The following is a 26,846-nucleotide window of genomic DNA, read 5'->3' as shown; positions in this document are numbered from 1 at the left end:
TTAAATTTCACATCAAAAGTTTCTAGTAAAGAAATATTCCAATTCATGGTTAATTTGTTTACTCCTATCATCAGTTCAAAACCCCTTTAAATATTACGATTCCTATCACAAACTAAAAAGAAAAGCTGGAGGTCCTCACAACTGAGAAACTGGAACATCTTACTTACTTATCTAATGAGTTGATAATCAAAGCAGTTGCCTTGTCTATCGATTAACTATTTGACTAATTCCAGCTCAAGTTAAGATAGAAAAAATGTTAAATACTGAATATGAGCAGGAAGTCAAAAAAATAAAAGCTAAAGACGAGAGATGTATCTTTTTTAAATAATCTTCATAGTTTTGATGCAACGCTGGAAAATGCGAAACTACTGGAATTCACTTAGAAGCTGGTACTAGGGGCAGGGATTGGTCAGTTGAGTTTGCGGTGCCTCCTCACCGTTGCAGCGGTCCGGCTGGGCGTACTGAGCTCCAGAGGTCCCCGGCTGGATGATCCAGTGTCCCTCATCCGGCTGCTCAGGACCAAGGACCGGTGCCTGCGTCTGGTTGGTGAAGGGCATGATGGAGGTGGAGGCGTATGGGGCTGTGGAGGTGTGCTGGGCGTAGGTGAAGTTGTGCAGTTCCTCGTTGGTTGCGTCTATTGTGCTGTAGATGGGACCTTCAGTGGAGCCTCCCATGCTGTACTTCTCTGTCTGATTCAAGTAGTTGGATATTCCAGCTTCTGCACAGGGATGAAATTTATATTAAACACATTGTTTTCTTGCTTTCTCAGTGTCTCACCTTATTTGGTCACACTGAATAATTCTATTTATCACCATGCCCGATGATGTTTTAATCTCGTGAGAAAATCTGCCACAACAGTGATCACAGGACAGCAACACGAAAACAGACAATCATGTACTGTCTCTACCAGACAAGTGTCTCTAAGCAGCATCCTACCGTTGTAGTATCTCTCAGCCGTGTCGTGGTTGGTGGTGCAGCAGTTGACGGCCTCTTTACCACTGTGGACAAGGTTGGTGGTCGGCCAAGAGTCTGCCAACCACGGGTAGTTGCCCATGTTGCCTCCCAGCACGCCGGGTCTACAGAGACATTCAGGCATTAATTTAGGACATGGCGGGAAACAGTGCAACACTAGCGACTGTCCAGATGGAAACAGAAGGAGCAGCAAAGGGAAAGCTGCTTGTGGAGACAGTCATCAGGGCACTACATGATGATTTTAAATATAGAGGGATTTAAATGTGGGATATTATTTCATTACCTTCCGTTGAGTCCTGAACCATCTCCATGAGGGAAACCAACTGCAAAGAGAAGAAGAGAGTGATGAAGAGAAGTAAACTCACTCATGCGGTAAAATAAAAATTACAGGCTTTAAAAAAGTATGTAAATATAAAATGCCTTTGGCAGCTATTTGAATTCCACTTTGGGTCATTCTCATGACTGTGGAAAGTGTGAAATATCACTTCAGACAGCGGACAGCCTCAGGTCAGTGACAACAAATCATTCCACATCATGATCATCCTGTCTGACCTGCTGGTGTGTAGGCGAAGGAGGCGGCGTAGTGGCTCAGCTCCTTCCTCTTCTTGCGCCTGCAGTAGATCCAGACACTGAAGCCCATGAGGATGACCCAGCAGGCTCCGCCAATGCCCGCGATGAACGCCGGCTGCTTGACCACGTCGGTAATCTGCTCGGCCAGACTTACGCTGCTCTCCTCGCCGCTGTCGCTGGTGCCACCGCTGCTTCCGCCGCCTGGCATGGAGGGCTGTTCAGCTGGCAGCTCTGGGGGGAAGGAGACCGGAGGAGAGGTGGGGGCAAAACAAGATGAGAAGGAAGAACTGACGGAGAACACAGCAAACGCTTTGAGCTCAAGTCACCACTGTAGATAAACAAAAAACGATGGACAAATTAAAGTTTGACCTGAGGAAGGATCTGCTTGAAATCTTGGACCAAAAGGCAATGAGAACTGGACTAATTAAAAGTGACTCTTTCAGCCACATTTAGAAAAGCTCCAGTGGTCAGGAGATCAGTTTAACAAACTAAAACGGCTTGTTTAAAAGTAGCCATCCACCATTTGTGCTGAAAATGTGCACAAAAGGATGAGTAGTGTGAGATATACTCCTCTGCACTGCAGTGCTGCGTGCATCATTTTCAGTGTAACAGAAAGACATCGTGAAGAGGCAAAAGGTCACTCCAACACCGAAGCAATCTTTTTGAATTAGTCCTCAGAGTAATGCCACAAAAATGGAGAAATCTGCAGTTTTCATAACTGAAATTGGACTGAAATCTAACCTTCCTGGACCTTTGACATTGGAAAGTTGTGTACCTCTACAACTTTTATTAGTATTTGATTACATTTGATCTGATGTCATTAAGAGTTACCCTCCGAGAAACAAACTTTGTATCAAATTTCACAGAAATCCATCCAATAGTTGGCAGCCAAGACATTTACTCATAACCCAACATGTTAACCTCATGGTTGCACAAAAAGGAAAATGAGAGGAACACCAAAGCCGATAAGGTTCATCCTCTGGTCACCATGAGACGTTGGTCTCTAGTACATCTGCATCTTGATACACTCTTATTGTCTAACTTATCGTGGACTCACTGATGAGGACAGACACGGGTTGACTGCGAGTGCCGACGCCGGCGCTGGTCACCGCTGCCACCTCCACCTGGTAGAGCACCCCCGGCATCAGGCCGCTCAGTGCCGTGGACAACGTGTGTCCGTCCACCGTCCTGTTGATGGAGTAGCGTGTCTGGTTGTCTCCACCGCTGCCCACACACCAAACCTGTTGGAATACACATAGTTGAAGCTGCTTCCGGTCTCAGATTGGTTTTTGGAACTCTTTTATATATCCATCTATACTCCAAAGCTCAGGGTGTATTTCCATTTTTGTTCCCTGATGAAACAGTTTATTATAGACTGCAATAATCTGATCTTTTCAAGGACATCAAAGCAGAGTCAGATGTTCCCATTGTTAAATATACAATAGTCCTTCAACCTGACCACTAACCAGTGTGATCTGCCCTACCTTTGAAGTTTTAAAAAACACTGCACACATTTCACTTTTCGTTTGACAAGGTATTATTTGTGAATGTACCACAATTGAACGAAACATTCCAGAGGTTGAATCACACTGTCCACTATCGTCCAACAACGCCCTACTTCCTAATTCTGCATCCCTTTTTGTGATTTGTAAGCATGTAATTCTTATATCTTTATCTGTATCTTTAAGTACAGTGCATATTTTGCTTGAAATGCAGTGTTTTCTATTTGTTACGTGTCTTTGTGGGACTTGAATTTTACCTTGTACTCCTGAATGATGCCGTTCTGCATCTCGCTGGGCGGAGGCTCCCAGGAGACGCTGATGCTGGAGCTGTTGCTTAGCTTCACCGTTGCCACTGTGACAGCTCTGGGCGGGGCACTGGGGACTGTTAGAGGTGTCATGTCATCAGCATACTCAGACGTGGTAACAAAATTACAAATTGTAAAAAAAAATTACATATTAACAATGGAAACTGCAAAAATTATAATACTCCAGACAATAGAAGTGACATCATGTAAAATGCAAGTCAGGAAACATGTACATGAGCTGTATCAGTGTGGAATAAAGTTTTAGTGAGTGTGTTTAAAGGTTGATAATGTTTTTATTTGGTAGAATAAGCTATTCAGGCAATAAAAAGACATCTGCTCTTTTGTTTTAATCTACATCAACCAATATAAATCCTCTGAGGACCTCAGGCTGGGTCAGGATGGAGATGAGGATAGAAAATTAACCCTAAAATCAGATAACATTACTGAGACTCATGCGGTGCCATACAGGCTAATGAGCAGCCATTTTTCAAGGCCCCACAATGTCAAAGAAAACCTGGCCGAGCTTATTAAATACATTTTTGTCAGACCCAGACACAGGTTTGATCAGATTTCATACCTTCTTCCGTGGTTCGGACCAGTAGCGTTCGGCTGTCCTTGCCCTGAAATTCGTCGAAATAGGGGCGGATCTTTATCTCGTACTCGGTTCCTTTGAGCAGGCTGGCGAGGACGGTGCTGCGCTCGGAGGGAGAGTTGATGTCCTGGAGGAGCCAGGATCCACCGCTGGGTCTGTAGAAGAGACGGTAGCCTTGGACGTACTGAGACTGACGGTCCACCTTGATGTATAGAGTGTGGCAGTCGCCGGGGGGAAATGACAAAGACAGAATGAGATGCATGGTTCATTTATCCTTTACCTAATGCTAACAGTGCCCTCTTATGCCCCATCTCCATACACAACAGAGGTTTTGAATAACTCACAGTCCAGGACACTCTGATGGAGGCAGTTGTTAGCGTGACAGGCTCTTGAAGCTGAACAGCCACCTCTCCCAGCTCCCTCTGCACCTGCCTGTGGTCCACTCCCTGACCTGTAGGACTCACATCTGAGTGGAAACACACACATATTCACTGTGCTGCTGAGCAGGTGAGCACACACTGTGGTGATCTGCACAGTTGTGTTTTTTTTGTTTGCTGTGGGAGGTACGCAGACCGACCTTGTGTTCTGACGGGCTCAGAGATGGGGCTCGGGTCGCTCAGGCCGTAAGCGTTGACAGCTCGGACAATGAACAGGTAGATGGTGTTTGGGAGAAGACCAGTGATTGTGTGCGTTTCCATCTTGACCATGTCGGCTACGGTCTGCCACGTGCTGCCTGCTGATTGACTGTGAAAAGGTAGAAAGAAAGAAAAAACTAGTGTTCAGTTTCTAAATACAACACAGGTACTAGTGTCACCTCTATGTCTTGGCGTGGTCGATGCACCATGTACAATACAGCATATAGAAAATGTACCTTTGAGTATTCCTTAGAGCTCTAATTGTGTTTACTGTTGGGGAGTTTGTTGGATAGTCTATAACACAGCATCACATTTTAGAAGCTCCTCATATGTTTTACAGTAACCGATAGCTGCATGTGACAAATCATTGTTAAATGGCTCCCTGTGAAAGGCTGTGTAGTGGAAAGAGACAGGGAAAAAAAGGAAAACACTAAAGTGAAGTACCTCATTCTGTGTTCTCAGTTAAAACTGAAAGAATGGAAATGCATCCCTGCAGCTTGTTGCACAGCTCTGATGGAGACTGGACACATATAAAGTTCATTTACAACTCATTTAAACAACTAAAACTCAACTGTACCCCTCAGCCACGAGGGCGGCTGTGGCTGAGGGGCGGCTGTGGCTGAGGGGTAGAGTGGTCGTCCTCCAACCTGAAGGTCGGTGGTTCGATCCCCAGTCTGAACCATCTGCATGCCGAAGTGTCCTTGGGCAAGATGCTGAACCCTGAATGGCCCCCCATAGAATAACAAAGTGCTGCAAGTAGATGTACTGTATGAATGGGTGAATGTGAAACTGTACTGTAAAGCGCTTTGAGTGGTCTTCATCAGACTAGAAAAGCGCTATATAAATACAAATCCATTTACCATTTACCATAACTGTGTCTTCAGTGACTGAGCTGACTTTTCCTTTGCGGTTTTCCTCTGCCTTCACGTATTCCATGTCTTCTATTGTGGTTTAATCAGACTAATTTATATAAACATATATATTCTGAGAAATAGTCTCTTGGTTAAGTCACACACTATTGCAGCAATGCTTATCAAAGTGCACTGTCGAGTACTTGGTTAGGCTGTGTGGCTCTGCACCACTTTCATACTGCATTGAGGAGTTGCTCTGCGCTGCTCATTTGATGTGCAGCTACACAATTATTAACCAGTGCATGGGGAAATCTCAAGGCGATGGCAGGATCTATTTTTGGCTCCCTCTAATATTTGTAATCTGGTAAACAATAGCAGATGTGAGCAAAGCTGCTCGGCCCATAGAAGTTTGTGCTCGCTGGAAGATTTCCTTCAAATGATACAAGATGCTGTCCTGATAAATAACACTGTGAGGCTATGAGGGCTCTTGGCTTTGTGGCCCTCCCCCTGACGCACTGTCCCACCACCCCTCAGAACCCCTTCTTCCTCCCGTCTCCCCTTTTCTCTCAGAATTTCACCATGAAACAGAGCAGCAGTGACAAAACCCTCCCCAACCATTTGTTCAACACTTTCGATTTTACCCAAGGGTACTGAGATGGATTGTGGTGCACCAGCTTCAGCACTGAACTGCACAATTAGACCGAAGATGAGAACGACTCATGAATACTCATTGTGCATGTGTGTCCATGTGTGTGTACTTGTACAGATATCTTTGTGCGGACTAATCCGCCAGTCTGCAACCTACAAAGTTAGAACATTTTGGCCCTTCCTCCCTTTCTGTCCCACTTTTAATGGGCTGTTTCAGGGCTAAGACTTGGTTCTAGGGTTAGAATTGGGTTTAGGTTAGGGTAAGGGATTAAGTTGTTGTTAGGGTAGGGGGCTAGGGAAAGCATTATGCCAATGAATGTCCCCACTAAGATAGATATACAACCGTGTGTGTGTTCAGTGCACCAGCACTGCTGTCAAGGTAACTTTGAGAGAGGAGATGCTCAGAGGGAGTTCACACATCCACTCACAAGGCTGTGGCCTCCAAAAGAGACAAAGTGAAGGCTGCCTTTGCATGTTAAATAAACTAATATACACACTGCTTTTGTATACACACACACACACACACACACACACACACACACACACACACACACACACACACACACACACACACACACACACACACACACACACACACACACACACACACACACACACACACACACACACACACACACACACACACACACACACACACACACTCACACAGGCCAACCCTGTCTCTTCTCTTCCTTGTGTTCCCACAAACAAACCTTCACACCTCAGGCAAGGAAATGTTATTGCAAACATCCCAGTGGTCCCCTCCAGCTGCTTTATAAAGAATCCGTTTGCGTTACTTGGAAACGCTCAGCTGCAGCCACGGGCCACAGTGTGCGTCTGGATCTGATTAGGCTCCGCCGGTGTTCCCCTCTTTATCAAATTGGAAGGACCCATTTCCCCATAATGCTGCCTATCTTCATCTGGAGGCCCACTCCCACCCATACAGCCAACTATCCCGCTCTGCTAAATCTGCTTTCCCCCCCCTCCCTGTTCCAAGGTGAACTTCCTCTCAACTGATAGCACATGAAGGTTTCCGCTGAGGTGCATTCAGGTTCATGAGTGTCTAGAGCGGCCATGGAGGACAGGAAAGACAGAGTACTTCCACATGTCTATCACTGGACCAAACTGTTGTGTGTAAAGATAACATTCTTTGCACATTTTACTCAATATTTATTCTGTGAATTGCATCTTCTCTCTCACTCTAATAATATTTATTGTGGTAGCTTGGCCAACTTCTAGAGCGGCAAACTGTGAGCGCATTTCATTATCCTGGACTTTCAGATGCTTTTTCTCTCCTGACAAACCTAATGCTGTTGAATAATTTCAAGTTTCGGACTGAATGTAAGAAGAATAATGCCTTGGCTATTCAATGAAGTACAGGAATTTGTGGCAAAATCAATCGAAGAAACAAAAGCACACTTGTGTAGCGAGCACTGAAGGGTCCCTGACTACAAAGTCTCATTTGTCCTTGACAACCATTAACATGTACAGAAATATCATCTGCTTTTGATGTAGCTCAGATCTGCAAAACTCACCTGAAGGCCTCTATGATGTAGGAGGTGACGGCAGCTCCTCCCTCGTGGGCGTTGGGCTGCCAAGTCAGGGAGACGCTGTTCTTGGACACATCAGTGACGATGGGTTTGTGTGGTGGACCCGGCAGCTGGAAGGGCTCTGTGGCCTGAGCCGTTGATGAATCTGCGCTCTCTGGGTGGTGGTGGAGAGGACGAGAGAGGAGGAGGGTGCCAATTTGATTACACTGCGACATTTGCCTTTAGCAGAAACGCTTCATAATGTACTCTCTCTAATCCCACTAATGTTGACTGAACATTTGCATCACCCTCGCCGCAGGCTGAGCTCCTCACTGCAGCCTTCACAATTTTGCTTTTCACGACAACTATTAGATCTTAACTAACCATTACGAAGCTAATAGTCAAATAACAAACTTAGGTGTCAGAGAGCAGCTTGTTAAGTCATAACTCCTTCATTTAAAGCCACTAATGATATCTCTTCAAATATGTTATGTGTTAACGGCTGATGTGGAGGGTTTAAAAAGGGCAAAGCCTCACAGTGCGCTGTCAGTAGATTGAGGGTGAGCTTGAAGCCGCAGCACTATGTCTTATAGCTACACAGCACATTTTGACCTTTATTACCTGGAGGAAAGCGTTTGCTTTTTTTCTTTCAACAACATCGTGCTTCACACTCAACCAGCCGACAGACACTGGTATTTACAGTCGGCCCGGTAACGGCATCGGGACCAGCAGGAGTTTAAGTGCTTTCATTAGACTTTACTACACTTGTTTAATTGGCCATCAATTAAATGGTCACAAAGAGCACTATCTCCTCAGAGTAAAAATTACACTTTAAGAAATCTTCTTATCTGCCGTCATATTTTAATGTGTCACTGATAAGTTCACTGCAGCTATTTAAAACAGTAAAAGTGTTACAGAGTCACTTTACCCAAATTAATGACAGAGCCGAAAAAGACAGGTGGTGATAATCATTACAGCTTTTATACACTTCTGCTTTACAGCTGCCTGAATTTGTTGGTATTAAATTCTATATTTCCATGTTGTTATTCATTTACACTCCATGGAGCTGTCATTTGCATGTATTTAAAATCACACAGAGACAATTTACCTTTGACTGTGAGCACTCCACTCCAACTTGTCTCTCCACTGGAGCTGGAAGCCAGGCAGGTGTAAACCCCAGAGTCCGTTTCCTGGCAACAGTGAAATGTGAATCATTAGTTTAGTGTCTCTGTGAGTGTGTGTGTGTGTGTGTGTGTGTGTGTTTGTGTGTGCAAGTGTGTGATACTAAGTTAATGCATCCATTACCAGTGACTGAGACTAAATGTCATATCTCTGAAAGCAGAATGTTTGTACTTTGAATACTGAGCAGAGGAAAGTAGGTGTGGATGGAAAAGCTGGCAGAACAGAGCTGCAAATTACACCAAACAGATCGTTTTTCATATCAAATGAGATTTGGCTTTTTAGTATCAGTTTATACCAGGCTGTGGCTCCCATCGGGGCCAATACGTTCAAAAATGCATCCAAAATGCTTTCAAGAGTCACAATCTTTTATCTTTCTGTCTTCATAGAGCAGGGCGGGCAACATGGTAAATGGTTTTGTATTTATATAACGCTTTTCTAGTCTTGATGACCACTGCAAGCGCTTTACAGTACAGTTTTACATTCACCCATTCACACACACATTCATACAATGCATCTATTTGCAGCACTTTGTTATCCTATGGGTGGGCCATTCAGGGTTCAGCATCTTGCCCAAGGACACTTCAGCATGCAGATGGGTCAGACTGGGGATCGAACTGCCGGCTGGAGGATGACCACTCTACCCCTCAGCCACAGCCGCCCACATCTGGCCTCTGGCCCACAAGACTCAGAAATACAAAAAAGCAACTCTTTAGTAACTAACAAGCTTTCTTCACCACTGCACAATATTAATTTACTCTCCTGACTTGTCTCTCTACGTCTCTTTTGCTTGCTCATGCCAACACACACAGTGACATCAGACACATCTGTAAACACAAATGTCTCAAAACAACATTGATTGGTCTTAACTAACACAAATGATGTACGTGTTAATTTGCATGTTGAGCGGGGAATTGAGATCCGATCACAAGTGGCCACAATCAGGGGCCATTTTAAAGGTGTGAACACTTAACGCTGGCCTCTTGTGATGGGATCTCTCAGGAAGGATGTTAATGCCAGGTGTGAACGCTTAGGTTTGAGGTGGAACGCTGTGCTTTCCAAGAGAAATGGACAAAAATTAGTAGTAAAATTATCCCAGTAATGACAAAGTTAAATCTCATCATCATTGCAGCTGGAATAATGCAGCGGATGCGTTACAAGGACAAATGTTCTTGGATTAAGTTAAAACACTTCAGTGCAGTTTGATGTCCAACAAGCAGCTTTCACATGACAGATTCTGACACGGACAATGTTACGCAGAGAAGCTTTATGATAAGTGAGCTAAGAGCTAAGAAGCTGAAACCTCATAGAGAAGTAGAATTAGTGATGGAGCCTGGTTGCTGCTGTGAAGCTGCTAAACCAGACAAACTCAAATTGTTCCAAACTGTCACTTCTGTCTTGAAGCACCACTGCAAAGAAGATTACTGATATAGCGTGACATATATATAAAAAAACACTGAAGGACACATCACTTTATTTCTATCTGGTTTTGATGCAATTAAAGACCAGAACACCAGCCACTCTTTTTTGTTTTTGGTGTGATAGAACAAAGGAATTACTGACTCTAGCAAATGTGTTAGGAAAAAGGTTTGGCACCCCTCCCTTAGAGCGTCACAGTGGGTTCATGGAAAATCCTTCCCTCAGTGAGCATGAGACTTATATACCTCTTCATATAAGTATGATTCTAAGATGTAACCTAGGAGCGTATTACTTACAATAGGGGCAGAATCACTGATGCACGGACAGATATAATAACATAAAGATGACATTTTTTAGTCCTTGGACAGGTGCACTAAAGGGATGTGTGGCCACGTGCCAATACAGATGGAATTGTATTTGCATGGTTCGGTTGTGAAGTCATGCATTTTAATTAGTTTGATATATCTCCCTCTTCTACATCAGTAACTTGGAAATAATATTTAATTCCATATCAGTTTCAGGCACAATTGTTAAATAAATTGCAACATTCAGCCAAAACGATGGGTGTATTCAACTAAATCTGTTTGCAATTATTCTCCCATAATAATATTAAAAAGTGCTTCATTTAGGAATCAATTACTTTTAAATTTCATGTCAATAATTGCATTTTCACTGCGTGAGCCTCGACGGAACGTCTCATTTAATTAACCGCTCCTACTCTTGATGTTTTGTCAACTGCAGTCGACTCACTTTTTTCATAAATGATAAATTCTCAGTGGACTTATTTGAAGTCAAAGCTGAAGTCAAGCTGGTGGCTTTTACGCCGCTCGTCTGATTCCTACACAGCAGAGGAGGAGAGTTAAAGGGAGGATCAAAGGACTGAATATTAATGACCAGCTAGAGGTCTAGAAATGTCTGAGGCACCAGTCTTTATACTCAACAGCTACTTAGCATTCTGGACAGGCTATGAGCAGATGTAATTAAGAGGTGTGTGATAAATGGGCCTCTGCATGTGTGTGTGTGTGTACATGTGAATGCTGGCAATTACATTTTTGGGGAGACAAGCCAAAAGTTAGACGGGCTGTGAAATTGCTTACAACAGAAGGAGGTGCTGGGGGTCTCTACAGTGGGGGAATCTTGCAATGTGAAATCGAGAAAGTCACAACTCGCAGCACATGCTTCATCGCTCCTCTTTTTAATTTTATATTCAATTTTAATTGATCAATTAATCCTCAATTTTAGGTGCAGAATCAGAACAGCTTTTTCTGGAACTCCGACCCTTTTCAGACCTGCCATTAACATGAGTCTCGTGTGGACCCAGCTCACAGCCACAGTGTTTTAGCAGTTTATACTCAAATGTGCTCTGGGCCACACAGAAGAACCTGCTCCTCAGCTGGTGTTCTCTGCATATGTACTAACTCATACAAACCTTTACTTTATATATTTTTCTTCATCTTTTCATTTATGGCTTATTAGGGGGAAGTGCATCACTGCCTTCCACCAGTTAAAAACAACACTGCACTAAGGAAACAGAAATGACGTTTGTATTTGCATTTAGAGCAGGGAAGGGAGAAAAGATCATCTGGAGACAAATGTGGAGACACATTCTAATGCCAGAGGCGAACTGATGAAGTTATGGTCACATCACCTGAGACACGTGTTAAGCAGGGCCTATTAATGTCCATTGTTCAGTGGTTGGCAGTGTGGGCATGCAACTGAAGGAAGCATGTTGAAAAACGTGGTGTAACCATGGAGGTCTTGTCCACTGTTGTGTGTATTTGAAGACTAGTGGCACTGTGAGACAAGGTTTTAATAAGCAGGTGCCTGTTTTGTTTGTGGCTAGTCCAACATATTACATGTATGTGGGCAACATGATACACAAACACACTGGGGACTCCAGGAGCCAGATGTGTGACAATGTATTTGTAACAAACAAAAGGCAAAAAAGAACACCCGATGTGATTGGTTTATGAAACAACCACTAACCTATAAATGCCCATGTTTATTAGATAATAAGAGACTCTGCAGGGTCGTCCTAAAAGCCTTTGGATTTACAGATCTATCAGCTGAACTGGACTTTCTGGATCATATTTTATTATCTCACTGCTGCGTGGAACGGCTGGGGGCTGTGTTTGGTCTGATAACTTAGCAATACAACAGCCAAATATGAACATATCCCTAAAGCATGGCTCTGTAAATGTTTTATGAAGTAGGGCTCCACAGGGTACCTTTAACCGTATTCAGGGTTTACTTGGAAGTCTTAAATGAAGCATAATGAAATTCAGACCACCAGTGGAGTTGTAGACTCTACAATTGCAGAGCAATGTTCAAATAGATGGGTTCCTTATTATTTAGTTCAGTTATTCAATTAACACAACATATGAGCACGCATGAACTCATACTAACAAATTTCAGCCAAGTTCAAAGGTCATATAATTGATGGCCTTAATGCACCAGGAGAAATATCAGTGATGTAATAATACAAGCAGCAAAGAAGAAAAAGACCACAGGAGATTGGACACTCACAAATAAGGACTTTATAATGTGTTTCAGTGAGAAATTATTTAAACAAAACTATTTGTTTTCATAATACTGTTTAAATTATGATGATAACTTCACCTGCTAGCTCTGTAAATATAGTTCTGTTGCATACTGTGCATGTGGTTATACAGGTGTGTGTGTGTGTGTGTGTGTGTGGGTGTTTTTGGGGAATTTTAATTAGTTTTATGTTTCCCTGCGAGATGTTTCAGTCTGCTGTAGTTCATCCATTTACATGCAGAACCAGTTTGCCACAAACACAATCAGCCACCTCTTATTCACTTATTCTGCGAGCACAGCCCATATTACTCCCATTGAAAACCTTATACATTATGCAGAGGATATGCACGGCAGAGCTTATCATGACTAATGCCTCGTCGAGCGCCGTTGTCGCACTCGGCCATTCTGCTCGCCTGCATCTGTGGTCCGGCTCATCAGTAACACTGACAGAGGAATTACTCAAGCCTAAGTGGCTTGTCAGAGTGTCCTGCAGGACTTGGGACAGGTGACTCTCCAGCCTATACAACGCCCTGCGCGGTTCCTCCTCTCTTTCTATAGGCCCTGACCTTGAGTTGACCTGTGGGCCTGCTGATGATGCGTCTGTCTGAGGGGTCCCCAGATGGTGCGGTTTGATCGGCGCATGGGGAATCGGCACGGAGGGCGGGTGGGGTAAACAGCGGGGACACCTGACTATTAATCAAGGCCAGCAGCTCTGGGCGCTGTGCGAAACAGATTGCTGAAAAATGGATGAGGCGAACGGAGAAGAGGAGGAGAGGAGGAGAGGTGGGAGAGAGGAGCTCCAAATCTAAAGAGGGAATGTGCGAATATTTATTTTTGTATCATAGCTTGATTAAATCTTTGACATTTGGGTTATGTCTGCACTGCACTTCCCAGACATCATCTGCCAATCAAGCAGAGTGATGTGAACTTTGGTTTCTTTTTGCTTTCCTCTGTCTACCAACTTTCTGCACAGTGGCACAGAATGGTGATAATGATGTCAGATGCTTTTTTGGGTGTGTGCAGGAGGGTGAATGCGATTACCCACTATAGCACGTGTACACTGGGATTTAAAGTCAACACATAAACTCGATTTCCTGCCTTAAACTGATTAGTCCAGTAATCTGTTTTCTTTTGTGTGCACGAAGTCTTTCTCACCCTCCTCAGGCTTTGTTTGGGTTCCTCTTGTGTTTTTTGTTCTACCTTGCCATTACCACACAAAGCCCCTGCTTACTACACCCACATCGCCGTTTAGCAGAATGGCAGCCGAGCCTCTCTTTAACCCTCCCACCAACACCACACACTTCCCGTCTGTCCAGGACGTCTTGGCATCGGTGAGGGACAGCGGTACTGTGTGTCTGGCAGAGATCCCAGGGTAATGGCATCTCCTCATTGCCAGGGTATGAGGAACAAACCGACCATCTGTCTCCCTCCAGGGGCCCAGACGCGATTGACTTATTTATACTGATTATTTCGGGGTTAAATGTGATTTATGAACGCTGATTTCATTTTTTTCCCCCTGTCATGCCAAAGGAAAATTGATTGAATGTGTTTCATGCTTTCTTCCAATTTTTTATTCAAGAGTTGATTCATAGAATATTAAGAAATGTTTAGAGCTTTTATTAATCTATCCCGTGTGTCACTGACTATTTAGTGTTATTGGTAAGAGAGTAAGTGTTGTTTTGTTAAAGACTGACTTATAAAACCAGTATTATTTGATAAAGGAGGTAATATTACAGCATGTTGTCCACCTGTAACTGGTTATGATGATGTGGCTGATCGACGCATATCAAGTTTCGTATTTTAAAGAAGAACTCTACGTAAAATATATGTTTGTAGTCACATATCTAATAAGACTTTAGTCTCCTGTTACACGATTGGTCAATTGGTTGGTTGATATGTTCTCGTCCAGCTTAGACGTCTTGAAAAGTGAAGTGACCTGAGCTGGATTCTGTGGCCCCTCCTCAGCTGTTACATCAAGACTCTGAGTTGTGGTTCATTGACCTCAAGGCCAGACGCAGCCGCTGGACAGAGTCAAAGGTTATTCTTCAGCTAATAATCATCAGGGGGTCATGTGATGAAAGTGCCCTGTGAGTCACTGCTGTCCTCACTAAAAGTGGATGATGACATAATGGTGGTCAAAGGATCATTCTTGCAGCATTTTGTGCCCTCACCCTCATCTGAGCTTTGTAGCTTTGCAACCTAATTAATTGATAAATAATTAGAATTTCTGTTTTTTTAATCAGTAAAAAGATGGGACTGAAATCAAGTGAAGTTTTAAACAAGCCAAAAGTTGCATCAGATTATTTTAACTACTTTATCTTAAGACGCTGTACAAACAAAATTCAACCAACACTACAGTGTGTTCATATCCTGTGTGATTGTCTGAGAGCTCCTGTTTTCATCCTGTTCCGGATTCCTCTCAGCCGTGTTTCCTGATTTCACTAATTATCTCATCCAAAGCTAAGAAACTAAGCCATCTTGTTCTCTACAGTCATTACAGCTCATGGACATGAACAGAGAGAAATGCAGTATTTCCCAGTATCTCAATGTAATTGGGAGCCCTGATACTATCTTTTGACTGACTGATAGCAAAACTGGTGCCTCATTTGGGACATCACTGACACGACATGTTCAGAACATATCAAATAAAAAAATCAATTTCGACAAGTACGTTTGTGATCTGAGCTTTAAAAGCCAGAGCAATAAACATTCTGTATTTTGCTCTTTGCTGTAAAACACAGAATTTGAACACACACCCATCAGAAGGGTATGTCAGTTCCCTGAATGGAATCCACTCACACTGAACCAAAGTCTACAGAGAACTTCCAACATGGTGTTTGACAGCTTCAAATGGGTTCCAAAGCATGAGCACTTCCAAGTTGGTGCTTTCAGCTGTCAACTCATTCCCTTTTTATTCCCACATGACATGAATGCAGCATAAAATGTACTTTAGGCTTCTGACAGCCAACGGTTTCAGCTTCTTTCCTCCCCTCTCACTCACCGTCTGCTCCTCCACCTCCTTCTCTATCTCTATCTCTCTGTCTCTCATTCAACCAGTCCACATTGATGTATTGAGGATTTAATTACAAGTCTCAGCGATCGTTAATCATTGAGAACCCACAATCAGTTAATGTGTGCGCCACCTCGAGCCTCTCTGAGGCTGCGGTGGCCTCAGGTGCTGCTTCGTACCCAGCAGGGAATTGTGGGCAGAGTGGATTTCATTAGCATTGAGCAAGACTGTGCTAACGACTGCTAATGGCCTCACACGCTCATTATGATGGGCATCACGTCTCACCAATGCCATTTTGCTACATCCCCACCTCTCCTCTTCTCATAAAAACTCATTATTTGAGTCAACCGTAAACCTGTCCTCTGTTTAAGTGCCTCATCGTACTCATCAGTTCGTTAAAACAGCGCTGCTTTATCATGAGGAATATGTTTATCTTGTGTGAAGTGCGTCACGTTTGATGTGCAAATAGTGACACATGAATATCATGGATACATTTTAATGAGTTCGCTGGGAGGAGCGGTGTGGAGTGATGGAATGAAAAGTAGGAATTAATATGCGCTAAATTAAACCATGCTGAAGGTCATTGCAGAGAAGATCTGAATTTAAAAGGCAAAGTAACACAGCTGTGAGGAAGTTTTGCATTTCCTGTTCCATTACCGTGGAAAACTCATCAACGAATAAACAGTTTTGTCCTCGGCGACGAGTTTCCGTTAATTTAACCATATTTCATTCAAATACCTGGAGGTTGGTGATTTGGAAGGTGCCATTTTCCATCAAGCTGATCCGACCGTCGTTTCCCAGGATCCTCTGGCCGTCTTTCTCCCACTGGATGCTGGGGATAGGGTTGCCCATGATGTGACAGTGTAACTGAGCGGTGGATCCTGGGGCTAAAGTGTGATTGGCTGGTCCCTGACGGATGATGGGAGGCACGCGGTCCGAAGGTGCTGTATGAAGAACAAAAGTCAGGTCACACTCAGCTTTTGAGATAAAATCCATTAAAGACACTCTGATAATTTAGTTTAACATAGAACTTATGATTCTTATATTCTGATCAAATTCTGTGTGTAAAGCTTCCCTAAAGGTGGAAAATCAAAAGCACAAAGTAGTACAGTGATACTGAAATGACAGATGCATCCAGTATCAGATTACCTATAGGTGGAAATGACTTGAAAGCAAGTAGCAAGTATTTTGGAAAAACCCCACTAAAAAACAAAATAGCTACAAATATCTTCAACAAAAGCTCTGTCGATGAAATCCTTTCAGCGCTTTTTTCGTTATGGTTTTGTTGAAAACTATAAGGCTGTTCAAACATTGTGGCTTACACAAAATCCACAACATCCTGTCCAGTAGTTTCAAATCTTATTATCCATCACAACAACAAACGCTGCAGGGCTTAAAACAGCTCGCAACACACTTCAGAAATCGGACCATTTATCCAAACAGCAAAAGGACGTGTGGAAAATGTTACATCTCATTCTGTCTTTAATCCATTACATGTTGCATTGGCACCATTGTCCTGGAGGGCAGACATAACAGGAAGAGAGACCCCACTGTAAGCAGCCGCTTGGTCTTTGGGTTACAAATCTACATGTTTGCCTGTGAAACCCCAGCGTGTCCTGCCAAGTAAAATGTAAAATGTCACCAGAAGAGAACATCCACTCCCAGAGGCCCCCAGGTCTTCGCCTCTCGGCTCCTGCCCCAGTTCAACATGCAAATTGATGACATAGATTTTTCTCAGGCAGCAATATGTTGATGCGGTTACCTGCTGTCAGTGATCGACCACTTGGCAGGATATTTGGTCTTGATTAATACCATGTGTATTTTTTATTACACTTGAAAATGTCTTTTCCACAAATAACTAGGAATAATGTGCTATGTAGTCCTGGATAACTAATTGTTAATTTCAACCTCTAGGCACCTGGGATCTAGGTTCTTCACTCATCACCATATGGAAGGACTCCGATCAGTTATACATCAACTCTGCAGCAAATCAAGAGTCATAAATCATGAAGAACTTTCTTCAGAAACAAGAACAACAAGTAGTCAGAGCGCTCATCAACATCATGAATACTTTGTGGGATCACATATAGACACAGTGGTGTGTACCCAGAGCTGTTTTAAAGACGGGGTTTAAATACTGACTGGAACCAGAAGGGCACTTAACAGTCACCTTATTTGGAGCTTCATCAAATTGCACACACTCATAGATATCAGTTTTCATCAAGATCCATGAATTTTTCCCAGAGAGGTCAAAGGAAATTTGCTAAATGCAATGCTAACCCACACTGCCTCCTTCAATCAAATTTTGTGGCAGTCCATTGAATAGTTTTTTTTTAAATGCTGCTAACAGACAAACAAGCAAACAAAGATGAAAACATCTCCTCTTTGGTTGAGCTAATTAGCTTCTTTGTGTTAACTTCACGACTTGTGTGAAAAAGAAAATTATATAAACTACTCTGGCATTATGTTTGTTAGCATTCTAGTGCATGTCTGGGGACTTAAACCCATAAACTCTATGGAATCAGGACCAGACACTGTATCAGGATATCAATGAGCTGCTAAATAGTTCAATTCCCTGATTAGTTCCCTTATGGAACTGCAGTAAATGTGTAGGCCAGAGTAGAAGATCACATATATTTTGTTATCTGATAAATACATTTAGACACATCCCTGCAAAAACACTGGCTGAATCTTGGTTTCACACTGTGCACAAGTAATGACAGTGTTTTAAAATCTTTCATCAGCTCATGAAAAGGAAAAAAAAGATGAATACATGTTGTGTGCTTTGTTTACATCTGCTGCACCACTGGGCTTCACATCAGAGCAGCGAGGAGACGAGTGAACACTTTATACACAGATGCACGTTAGAGGCAGCAGCTGCAGCCTGCAAACGTAGACGTGCTCAATAAATAAACGTCCTAAAGAGTTAGCATGCTGTCACTTGACCATCGCCATCACCAAGACACACATGCACTTATATGGCCGTGCTCTGCAAGTTCAGTCTTCAACGTAAACACCATGGGATGAATGCTGCCAGCCCGCAGAGTTATGCTCAGTTTGGACGAGTCAAAAACAATTCCTGCACATTCAGAGATGGTTGTGGAAAGAGCTGAAGACTGCTCAGATCAACGCCTCACTTCACTCCTTAAGGCCGGCGCATGCTTCTGCGTTTTCACGGGAACGGAGACGCAGGAGCCCTTCCGGGCCCCTCACGGCCCTTCCTACGTCCTTACGTGCGTCGGCCAATTTTTCTAACTAGACGGCAAAGCCCCGCATGCGTCACCCGGCCGCGAGGGCTGTGATTGGTCTGCTGACTACATCATTTCCGGAGTCGCATTTCCGGTTCATGCCCGGAAACCACGGAGGATTTAGAAGAACGAATATGGACCAGATAGAAGAGCACTTGGCAGAAGAGATCCGACACTATGTCCACTAGTATAACCCGTCACTAACCGGCGGATTTTTCCGCCAGAAAAAGGCTCTGAGGAGCCGCCGTGGCGATGTAAATAAATCGCTCTTCTTCGTGCAACACACGAAGAAGAGCCGACTTCGACAAAAAACATTACTGCGCCTAGTGTTCTGGCGGGGAATTGCATGGCAACACGCGCAACGGTTGGAGAACCATGAATGAGAACGAGTCCTGCGTTACAGCTGCGTGCCTGCGGGCCCCTGACGACACAGAAGCATGCACCGGCCTTTAGTAGTAACCACAGCTTTCAAAGCCCTCGACACGCAATCTTTGAGCAAAACGGGAGCGTTTCAGTCAACCTCAAAGTGAGAGATTTGCCTCACTTGTATTCTGTGCTGTCGAAAGCCGTGATATCATCACGATAACTGAAGCTAATGGAAAATGTGAAAAGTCAACACGGGAGTGAGTGTCGACAGACCTGAACAGAATCCGTGTTTACTCCCTGGGCGGGAGGGGTGCAGGGACGGGAGCATATGCTGTGGCTGGTTATTTGCATAGAACGATCACCAGTTGTCCCTTTTTATTACATCAGATAAGGACCCCTGCTGTTTGCTCATTTGAAGGGAGGATATTTTAATTTGAGACAGATTTGGAGGGATTTTGAATTTATAGTGGCACACACATTGTGGGGTGGGGAGGGGGATAAATCAGCAGATTGTAGGGAATAATTAATCAAATATGAAGCGTAGGATGTTTTGTCGAAAGACTGGCAAGGAAATATATGGATTTCAATAAAAGGTGTTGCATTTAATGGGGAATTATAGTGGATTTTTTACTGTAAACAAATATGTGGCAGAGATTTCATGACTCTTTCATGTGTTCAAGTGTTTCCTTTTACCTTTATTAGCATTTAGGATTAAACTAGTGGGTAAAACTAGTTGCATTCGGAGGATACACACTGGATACACACCAAAAATGCTTAATTTAGTTTATCAGCATCTCTTGCAAATATTCTAACAAATAGAGGTGCATGAAACAATACAATTCTTAGACAGACATGGTACAACCCTTTTAGGATGTTACAATGGGATTTTGTCCACACTTTTGTGCACACATGACCATTCCGTTCATGCACATGCTGTAGCATTGTAAAATGCAGAGTTTAATTGCACAACAGCTGCCAGCAAAGATGATAAGCAATGCTTGAGATTGATTATCTAGGTTGCATTCAACACTGGTAGTTGATGTAATTTGCCTGAGAAACCAGGGAAGGATACTATGTGACTGATACGATCCAGTCTAAAAGTAAACCTGATTAAGTAAAACAATTTCTACTCTCCATGTTGCTGAACAATAATCTTTCAGTCACTCTTGATTTTGTGTCATCAGTTAACTTTAATCATATAATCCCTGTTTGTGTGTGTGTGTGTGTGTTTACACTCACCACTCTCCACCTCTAGCAGGGCTTTGGTCAGGATGCTGCCGGCCACGTTGATGGCCTGGCAGATGTAGTAGCCAGAGTCTTTGACTTGGACATCGACGATGGTCAGCTCCCCGCTCAGCGACACAGAGAAACGACCGGAGTCTGACGGCTCCTGGGTCGGGAACAGCAAGATCTGGAAGAGAAAGAAAACATCGTGAAGATCCGTCTTTTGATTTAGTGTCTTTATTATTATTGTCATTATTTACTCATGTTATACATGAACATACATTCATTCCTTTGTTCTGTAATCAATATCAGTTTGATGACAGACTTCTCCATAACATTACAAACAGTATAAAGTCTTCTGTGGTGGCCTTGTAGTCCTCGGAATTGTTTTATTTTTTTAATAATAGTTATTGTGGTGCTCTCCTGTGTTTGTTATAAAGAAACAGGAAAAAAGACAATTTCTATGCAGGGAAACCTTCACTCATTGGTTAATTCAGGTCATGTGAACACTGAAGGTCAACCACAGGGGAGTCTTCTTTATTTTTATTTTGTTTGAAGAACTAATTCTGATTAATCAGAAAGGGTATCACTCAATCCGTCTGGGTAACATTTTTTTGTGTTCCTCCAGTATACAAAATAAGGGTATTTGCATTTATTTATTTATGGTGGACTTGAAACTCATGCCTGCCAATGATTTTGTCCGGCTCTAAACATGAAATTTGACAAACTTGAACATGCCCAAAGAATTTTGCAGCTTTTGCCAATATTAAATTATAGATGTGACTCCTTTGATTCAGGAATCAGAGCTTTTGTGAGCATGTCTTCAGTCAAGATCTTCAAAAATGAAGATGCAGAAGACAAGGAGGATAATGTTGAAACATCATCTCCCTCTCCTTATGTCTATGCATGTTACCAAACTGAAAAATCTACAGCAATAGAAATACATGTAACAAAAAAAAGGTATGCACAAAACATAGAGAGAGAATGTAGCAGATGGAGGAACAGAAGCAGACAGTGGATTCCTGTTTAAAGACCCTCAGCTGTGTGTGTTATCTATTGAATAAGGGGGGATGTTTTCAGGGCCTTGCCCAAGGGAACTTCGACATGGTGCATTAATGTTACTGCAAACCAAAAGCCTTCAGGCAGCCTGGTCCATCTACCTGTTGAGTGCACTGGAACTATAACAGCAGTTTACCTAAGCCTGCGAAGACACATTTGTTCATTTACAGCCTGAAAGCAACTCACACTCAGCCTTGGAAAAAATATTTTTAATTCTTGATCTCCTCTCTTCTTTGCTTCTCCATTTGTCTATATATATAACAGTACATTGGACTGAAAGGCTGCTGCTAGTCTCAAAATACTACCCACATATGTCCTCTACTCCTCCATGCCTTCTCCTCTTTATCTCTCTCCTCCACTCTTGTTCTCCCTCTCCAACACATTCTCCCAGCCTCCTCCAATCTCTCTCTTCCCCCTCTAATCTGTACCTGGGAGCCATGCTACAGGCACCCACGCACTGTCGTCAGGCCTTTCAGTGCATTCCAACAGGCTTCCATGCTTATCTTACACTCGCCTTTCTCACACACGCGCACATGCACACGTGCACACACGCACACATACACACCTTTGGAGAATAATATCTTGTGAGGTTTATGAGAAAATGAGGTGTGTGTGTGTGTGTGTGTGTGTGTCTGAATCCCCCTGGCATTAAACTACAGGATGACGATGAAGACCATAACAGTGACAAGAGATGCAGGCTCTCTTTACTGCACATGGGAGCAAACAAGTTACACCAGACTACTGTGTTATAACAAATTGACTGTTCAGTGTTTTTTAATCTATGTTGCATTGCGGATCCTTGAGGTTACCTGACAAACAAATGTAACCATGATTTTTTCACGTATATTAGTCAAGTATTGCAAGAGGGTGCTCATTACAGAGCTGATTCTAATACATGGGGCACACGTTTTCTTACCTGGCTGCCTTCTTTTTGCCAGAAGACGGCAGGAGGAGGGTTTCCCTTGGTGCTACAGAGGAAGGTTACAGTGCGACCTGGTGCTGTGATCTGGTCCCGCGGCCGAACCACAATTTGAGGGGACACTGCAAGACAGAGAGCAAAGAGAGATTGTGAGCATGGTCACAGCAGAAATAAATGTTATTCTTAATGTGTGTGTGAGTGTGTGTGTGTGTGTCTGCATGTGACACTGAGGGCATAAAAGCATTAAGCCATGACAGGCCAACAGTGATGACAGCGACTCATAAGTGATAACTCTCTCACTCAAGTTCTCTCCGTTTCTTTATCTCTCATTCCCACGCACGCACTCACACACACGCACACACACACACACAACGACACAAGGACATAAATGTACAAACACAGAGGAGCACTAACACATGTACACATCACATCACTGCTGCTATTTCTCACTCAGACCATGAGGCATCGGTGTTCATCTCACTGCTGCTACTCTTGAAACACATTGAACAAGTTTAAAAAGAAGTATGAACATAAAGATTATTTTTCATTTCGAGGCAATAGAGCCAAGAGAGGTTCTTCTTCCTTCCTCAGTGAATCAACATTTCTCACTTAATGCAGCTAGTGAACACTGAGGAGTTCAAAGAGGATAATGTATGTCAGCAGCCTTGTGGAGGCTGAGAACTTGTTCTGTTAGCAGCTTTCAAAGTGCTTTCAAACCTCGGTTACAAGTATTAACTCGAGGTCGCGAATCAATTATAATCTTGATTAAATGATAAGGGGATGTTTTGTCAAAATTGCAACTGATGACGCAGTGCCAAGGCAAAATAAGAAACAAATTCTAGACATTCTACTTATCAAGGTAGCAGTCCCTTTTTATTTTTAATTTATATACAAGAGGCGTTAATGAAGTCATTATTATAGGTTACTAAGAGAGAAATAATTTGTGGAAAAATATCATGACTGATTACTGATTACTCATTAAAAACTATTATTTGTGAGTTAAACACTTTCAACTTCCCCTTCAGAGTAAAGTCTGCATACCTCACCAAATACTGACAAGTGATATTTTTCCATGTTTAGTAGCATACATTGTGAGATGTAGTTCTATTTAGACCGCTAGTAATCCTCGTGAAATTGAATGTCTTTATCTGGACTAAGGTGAACAACTCCAAAGTAAAACCAGCAGATAACAAAATCCAGTTCACTATGATTGAGATTTCAGTCTTTGACTAGCTGGACCCAGGGGTTAGATGTATTTCTTCCTTTAGCTTAAGCTTGTGTATCCCTTCATTCACAAAACAAGGAAGTACTGGGCATGATGAGTAGCACCAATACTGGGACGTGGGCCGAAAGGTAAAAAACAATGTTGTCTGCTTCCCTACGATTTTAAAACAAAGGCGAGAGAAAGTATGAGTTTTGCAGTCTGGCTGAGAGAGCGGGGGCGAGGGAGCAGCGATAAGTGAAGCAAGAGAGACAAAGCGGAATTGTCTCACTTGTTTCAGACTCAACAAGTCATCTATTGTGAAGAAAATTGTTTTTTCATTCTTCTTTTCCACCTTTTCACGTCTCCGCTGCTTCAATTAATGAATCATGTAAATACAACAACAACACTATGGATTTTATTGGTCCATGTGTGCAGCAATTGTGATTCTATCCCCACAGTCACATTTTAATCCATCAACAGACTCATTTTATCCATGTTCATGTTTACTCAGAAGAAAACCGTGCACAGAAGGAAGCTCTGGCGTAGAGTTTAATTCCCGTAGCTCCTTATTACCTGGAAGCATTTGATTGAAAAGAGCACAGGGTTACAAAGTAGATCCTCTGTGTCCTTGGTTTCTTTGGCTGCGACTGATTAAGCCAGTTATAGATGCTTATTGGATAAGCCATGGCCCATGACAATCAATATACTATATTTGGGATGGAGCCAATCAAAAAGGTCAGAGAACAGAACCAAGAGGAGCCTAAATCCAGAATTGTGGGGCACTTTTCTGATCCCAGGTACCGGGCTAATCAGATCGAGACTGTGAACATCAGATGAAGGGCATTAGGGGAAAGGAGCTGAAAATAACTGGAAGGCTATCTCACTTTTTGTCTGCTGTAACATGTCAGTCCTTAGCACTGTGTGCGAGTGTGGCAGACACACACACAGACACACACACTTCTTTGATTTCTATTGATTCTGTTGTGAGTAACAGGCCTCCCTCCACAGAGAGGGGGTGTGAATGCATAATGATGCCCTCCACCAGTCCTAATTGATTTCTCATCTTCCCACCTGATCTCCTGCCTCCCTTTCATTCTCAGTCTCAATTAGCATTAGCAGAGACTGAGAGAAAGAGGAGAAGCGTCCTTCAGAGAAGAGGGACAAAGAGAAAAACTGAATAAATAGGCACATCTCCAAGCATTATTTTCTTTTAAGAAATTTGAATGTGGACAGAGAAAATCGTGACCGAAGAACCCAACATCTCTAAAGTATAACATTATATTTTACCTTGATATGCAAAAGTGCCAGTGCTTTGTTAAAAGTACTGTTTAATATAAAAGTGTAAATGCCAGAGATGGTCTTTTCTTTTACAGATTTGCAATGGAAAAATACCTTGTAAGAGAATAAGAAATGTAAGAAATAAGCAGCACAACTCCAGTCATAACATGGTGTATTACTCTGACCCACCAATGACTCTGTTGCAGAGGTCAAATACATCATAGTTGTTGTTTCAATTTGTCAGCCGCAAACAATTACGCTTTGGGAAGTGCTTCCTGACATTAGTCACCTCAGAGGAGGCCTGTCTCTTGTACGTTTTAAGAGACTTACAATTCAACTGAGGAGAAAACAGCTTGGAAACAAGATAAATAAGTTGGAGGGTCAGGTCAGCAAAACATTAAGCAGATGAATGTGAAGTACTGACATTTTCTCTGATATGAAATGCTGGTGCAGGGTCTGGGACCGAGCAGTCTGACTGCCCAAACTCCAGCACTGACTCGCCTGCGTCTTGTAATCGCTCACCTCTGATGTGCGTGCACACTGAATTTCATGAATTTAAACCCCCCTCCCTTTGGGAATGACTCGACCATTTCTTATCCTAAAGAATGCTTTCAACACAAGCTCCTTCAAATCTGCACACAGCAGGAGTGAATCCATGTGTCAGCTGCGGGTTGAGTCCCAGCTAATGGGGGCCTTGTCTGAGATGGGCAGGGTCATTTCCTGGAATCAATGCGGCAGTCCTCCAATAACCCCAGAGGTCAAAGTCAGTTGTCTGGCAAACTGTGAGAATAATGGCACAGTTCAGGAAACATTTTGGTTTCCATGGATATTTTCTGTTTTCAGCCCTTTTCAACAATATTTTCCAACTATTTTTACTGCATCCTGCATTTCAAGAAGGCCAAAACTAAAAAAAGTTATTCTACTAAACACCCATTTTTTCCAGGTATCAACACTTTCTCCTTTCTCAGATATTAAATATGTCTGTGAACTGATTCCAGCACCATTGATGAGTGTCTTAGTTAACATCTGTCGGGCGGAAGCTTAATATCCACAATCAATCGCCATTGTAATTAATGTAAAATAGGTGATGCTTCCCTTGTCCACATGTTATGGAGATGCTCTCGCCTAAGAGGATAATAGATGGGAGTTTTCCAAACTGTATCCAGAATAATAAACTCTGGACTGCAATCAAGTCATCGTGCTGTGTCATTAAGATGGAGGGATGCTGCCCTGCCTGCTCCGTGGCTGGAGACATTGTGTCCTGTGCAAGCCTCAAAAAGATTCACTCCTCAGTTTCGAACTGAGCTCTGAAAGGTTTGGGAACTTTCCAAAAATACATCCAGAAACTTCAATCAAACTCAAGATGTACTTTCTCCCTCTCCTTTTAGTCTTTTCAGTCAGTAAAAGTCTTCTAAACCTCTCTTATCTCGTCTCTTTATTTATTTATCTGTTCATTTCTCTTCTCTTTCATCTCTAAAAACAAAACCTTCCAGCACCTTTCAGGTGTACTTCACGAATGAAGTACACTTTTATTTATGGAATTCCAGCTTGGAACAAGGATTGCACACGGTGGGGTTATGCATCAGTGTATATTACGTAAATAAAATTTGTCAAAAACATCCACTCTGCATTCCACGTATTTATGTGCACTTTGACTACTAATATAAACATTAAAACAAATTGAATTAAAAAACATAATTGAGCAACATAAAGAGCCCAAGCGTGCCGTGATGTTTGGATGTGAACTGTAGAGTAGGATATGGCCCACAGGCACTGAACACCGGCGATCAATCCCTAG

At 42.8% G+C, this 26,846-nt stretch overlaps 1 protein-coding gene across 1 annotated transcript in view; it reads right to left on the bottom strand.

Annotated features, from left to right (window-relative positions):
• The window catches only part of robo3 (roundabout, axon guidance receptor, homolog 3 (Drosophila)), a gene marked incomplete at its 5' end in the record, with an annotated part of 70,448 nt that overhangs the window by 8,123 nt on the left and 35,479 nt on the right, over positions 1 to 26,846 (bottom strand). Inside the window, 14 exons of the mRNA XM_061085360.1 lie at positions 437 to 718; positions 937 to 1,076; positions 1,256 to 1,295; positions 1,525 to 1,773; positions 2,600 to 2,783; positions 3,302 to 3,426; positions 3,927 to 4,143; positions 4,286 to 4,407; positions 4,519 to 4,685; positions 7,611 to 7,779; positions 8,713 to 8,794; positions 16,489 to 16,694; positions 20,604 to 20,775; positions 22,564 to 22,688. Coding sequence (XP_060941343.1) covers positions 437 to 718; positions 937 to 1,076; positions 1,256 to 1,295; positions 1,525 to 1,773; positions 2,600 to 2,783; positions 3,302 to 3,426; positions 3,927 to 4,143; positions 4,286 to 4,407; positions 4,519 to 4,685; positions 7,611 to 7,779; positions 8,713 to 8,794; positions 16,489 to 16,694; positions 20,604 to 20,775; positions 22,564 to 22,688 — 2,280 coding nt within the window. The remainder of the gene's footprint in view (positions 1 to 436; positions 719 to 936; positions 1,077 to 1,255; positions 1,296 to 1,524; positions 1,774 to 2,599; positions 2,784 to 3,301; positions 3,427 to 3,926; positions 4,144 to 4,285; positions 4,408 to 4,518; positions 4,686 to 7,610; positions 7,780 to 8,712; positions 8,795 to 16,488; positions 16,695 to 20,603; positions 20,776 to 22,563; positions 22,689 to 26,846) is intronic.

This window comes from Limanda limanda, chromosome 14 (assembly GCF_963576545.1).
Source record: "Limanda limanda chromosome 14, fLimLim1.1, whole genome shotgun sequence".
NCBI classification, from domain to species: Eukaryota; Metazoa; Chordata; class Actinopteri; order Pleuronectiformes; family Pleuronectidae; genus Limanda; species Limanda limanda.
The sequence above is the reverse complement of the archived record's forward strand: the minus strand, read 5'-3'. Positions and strand labels throughout refer to the sequence as shown.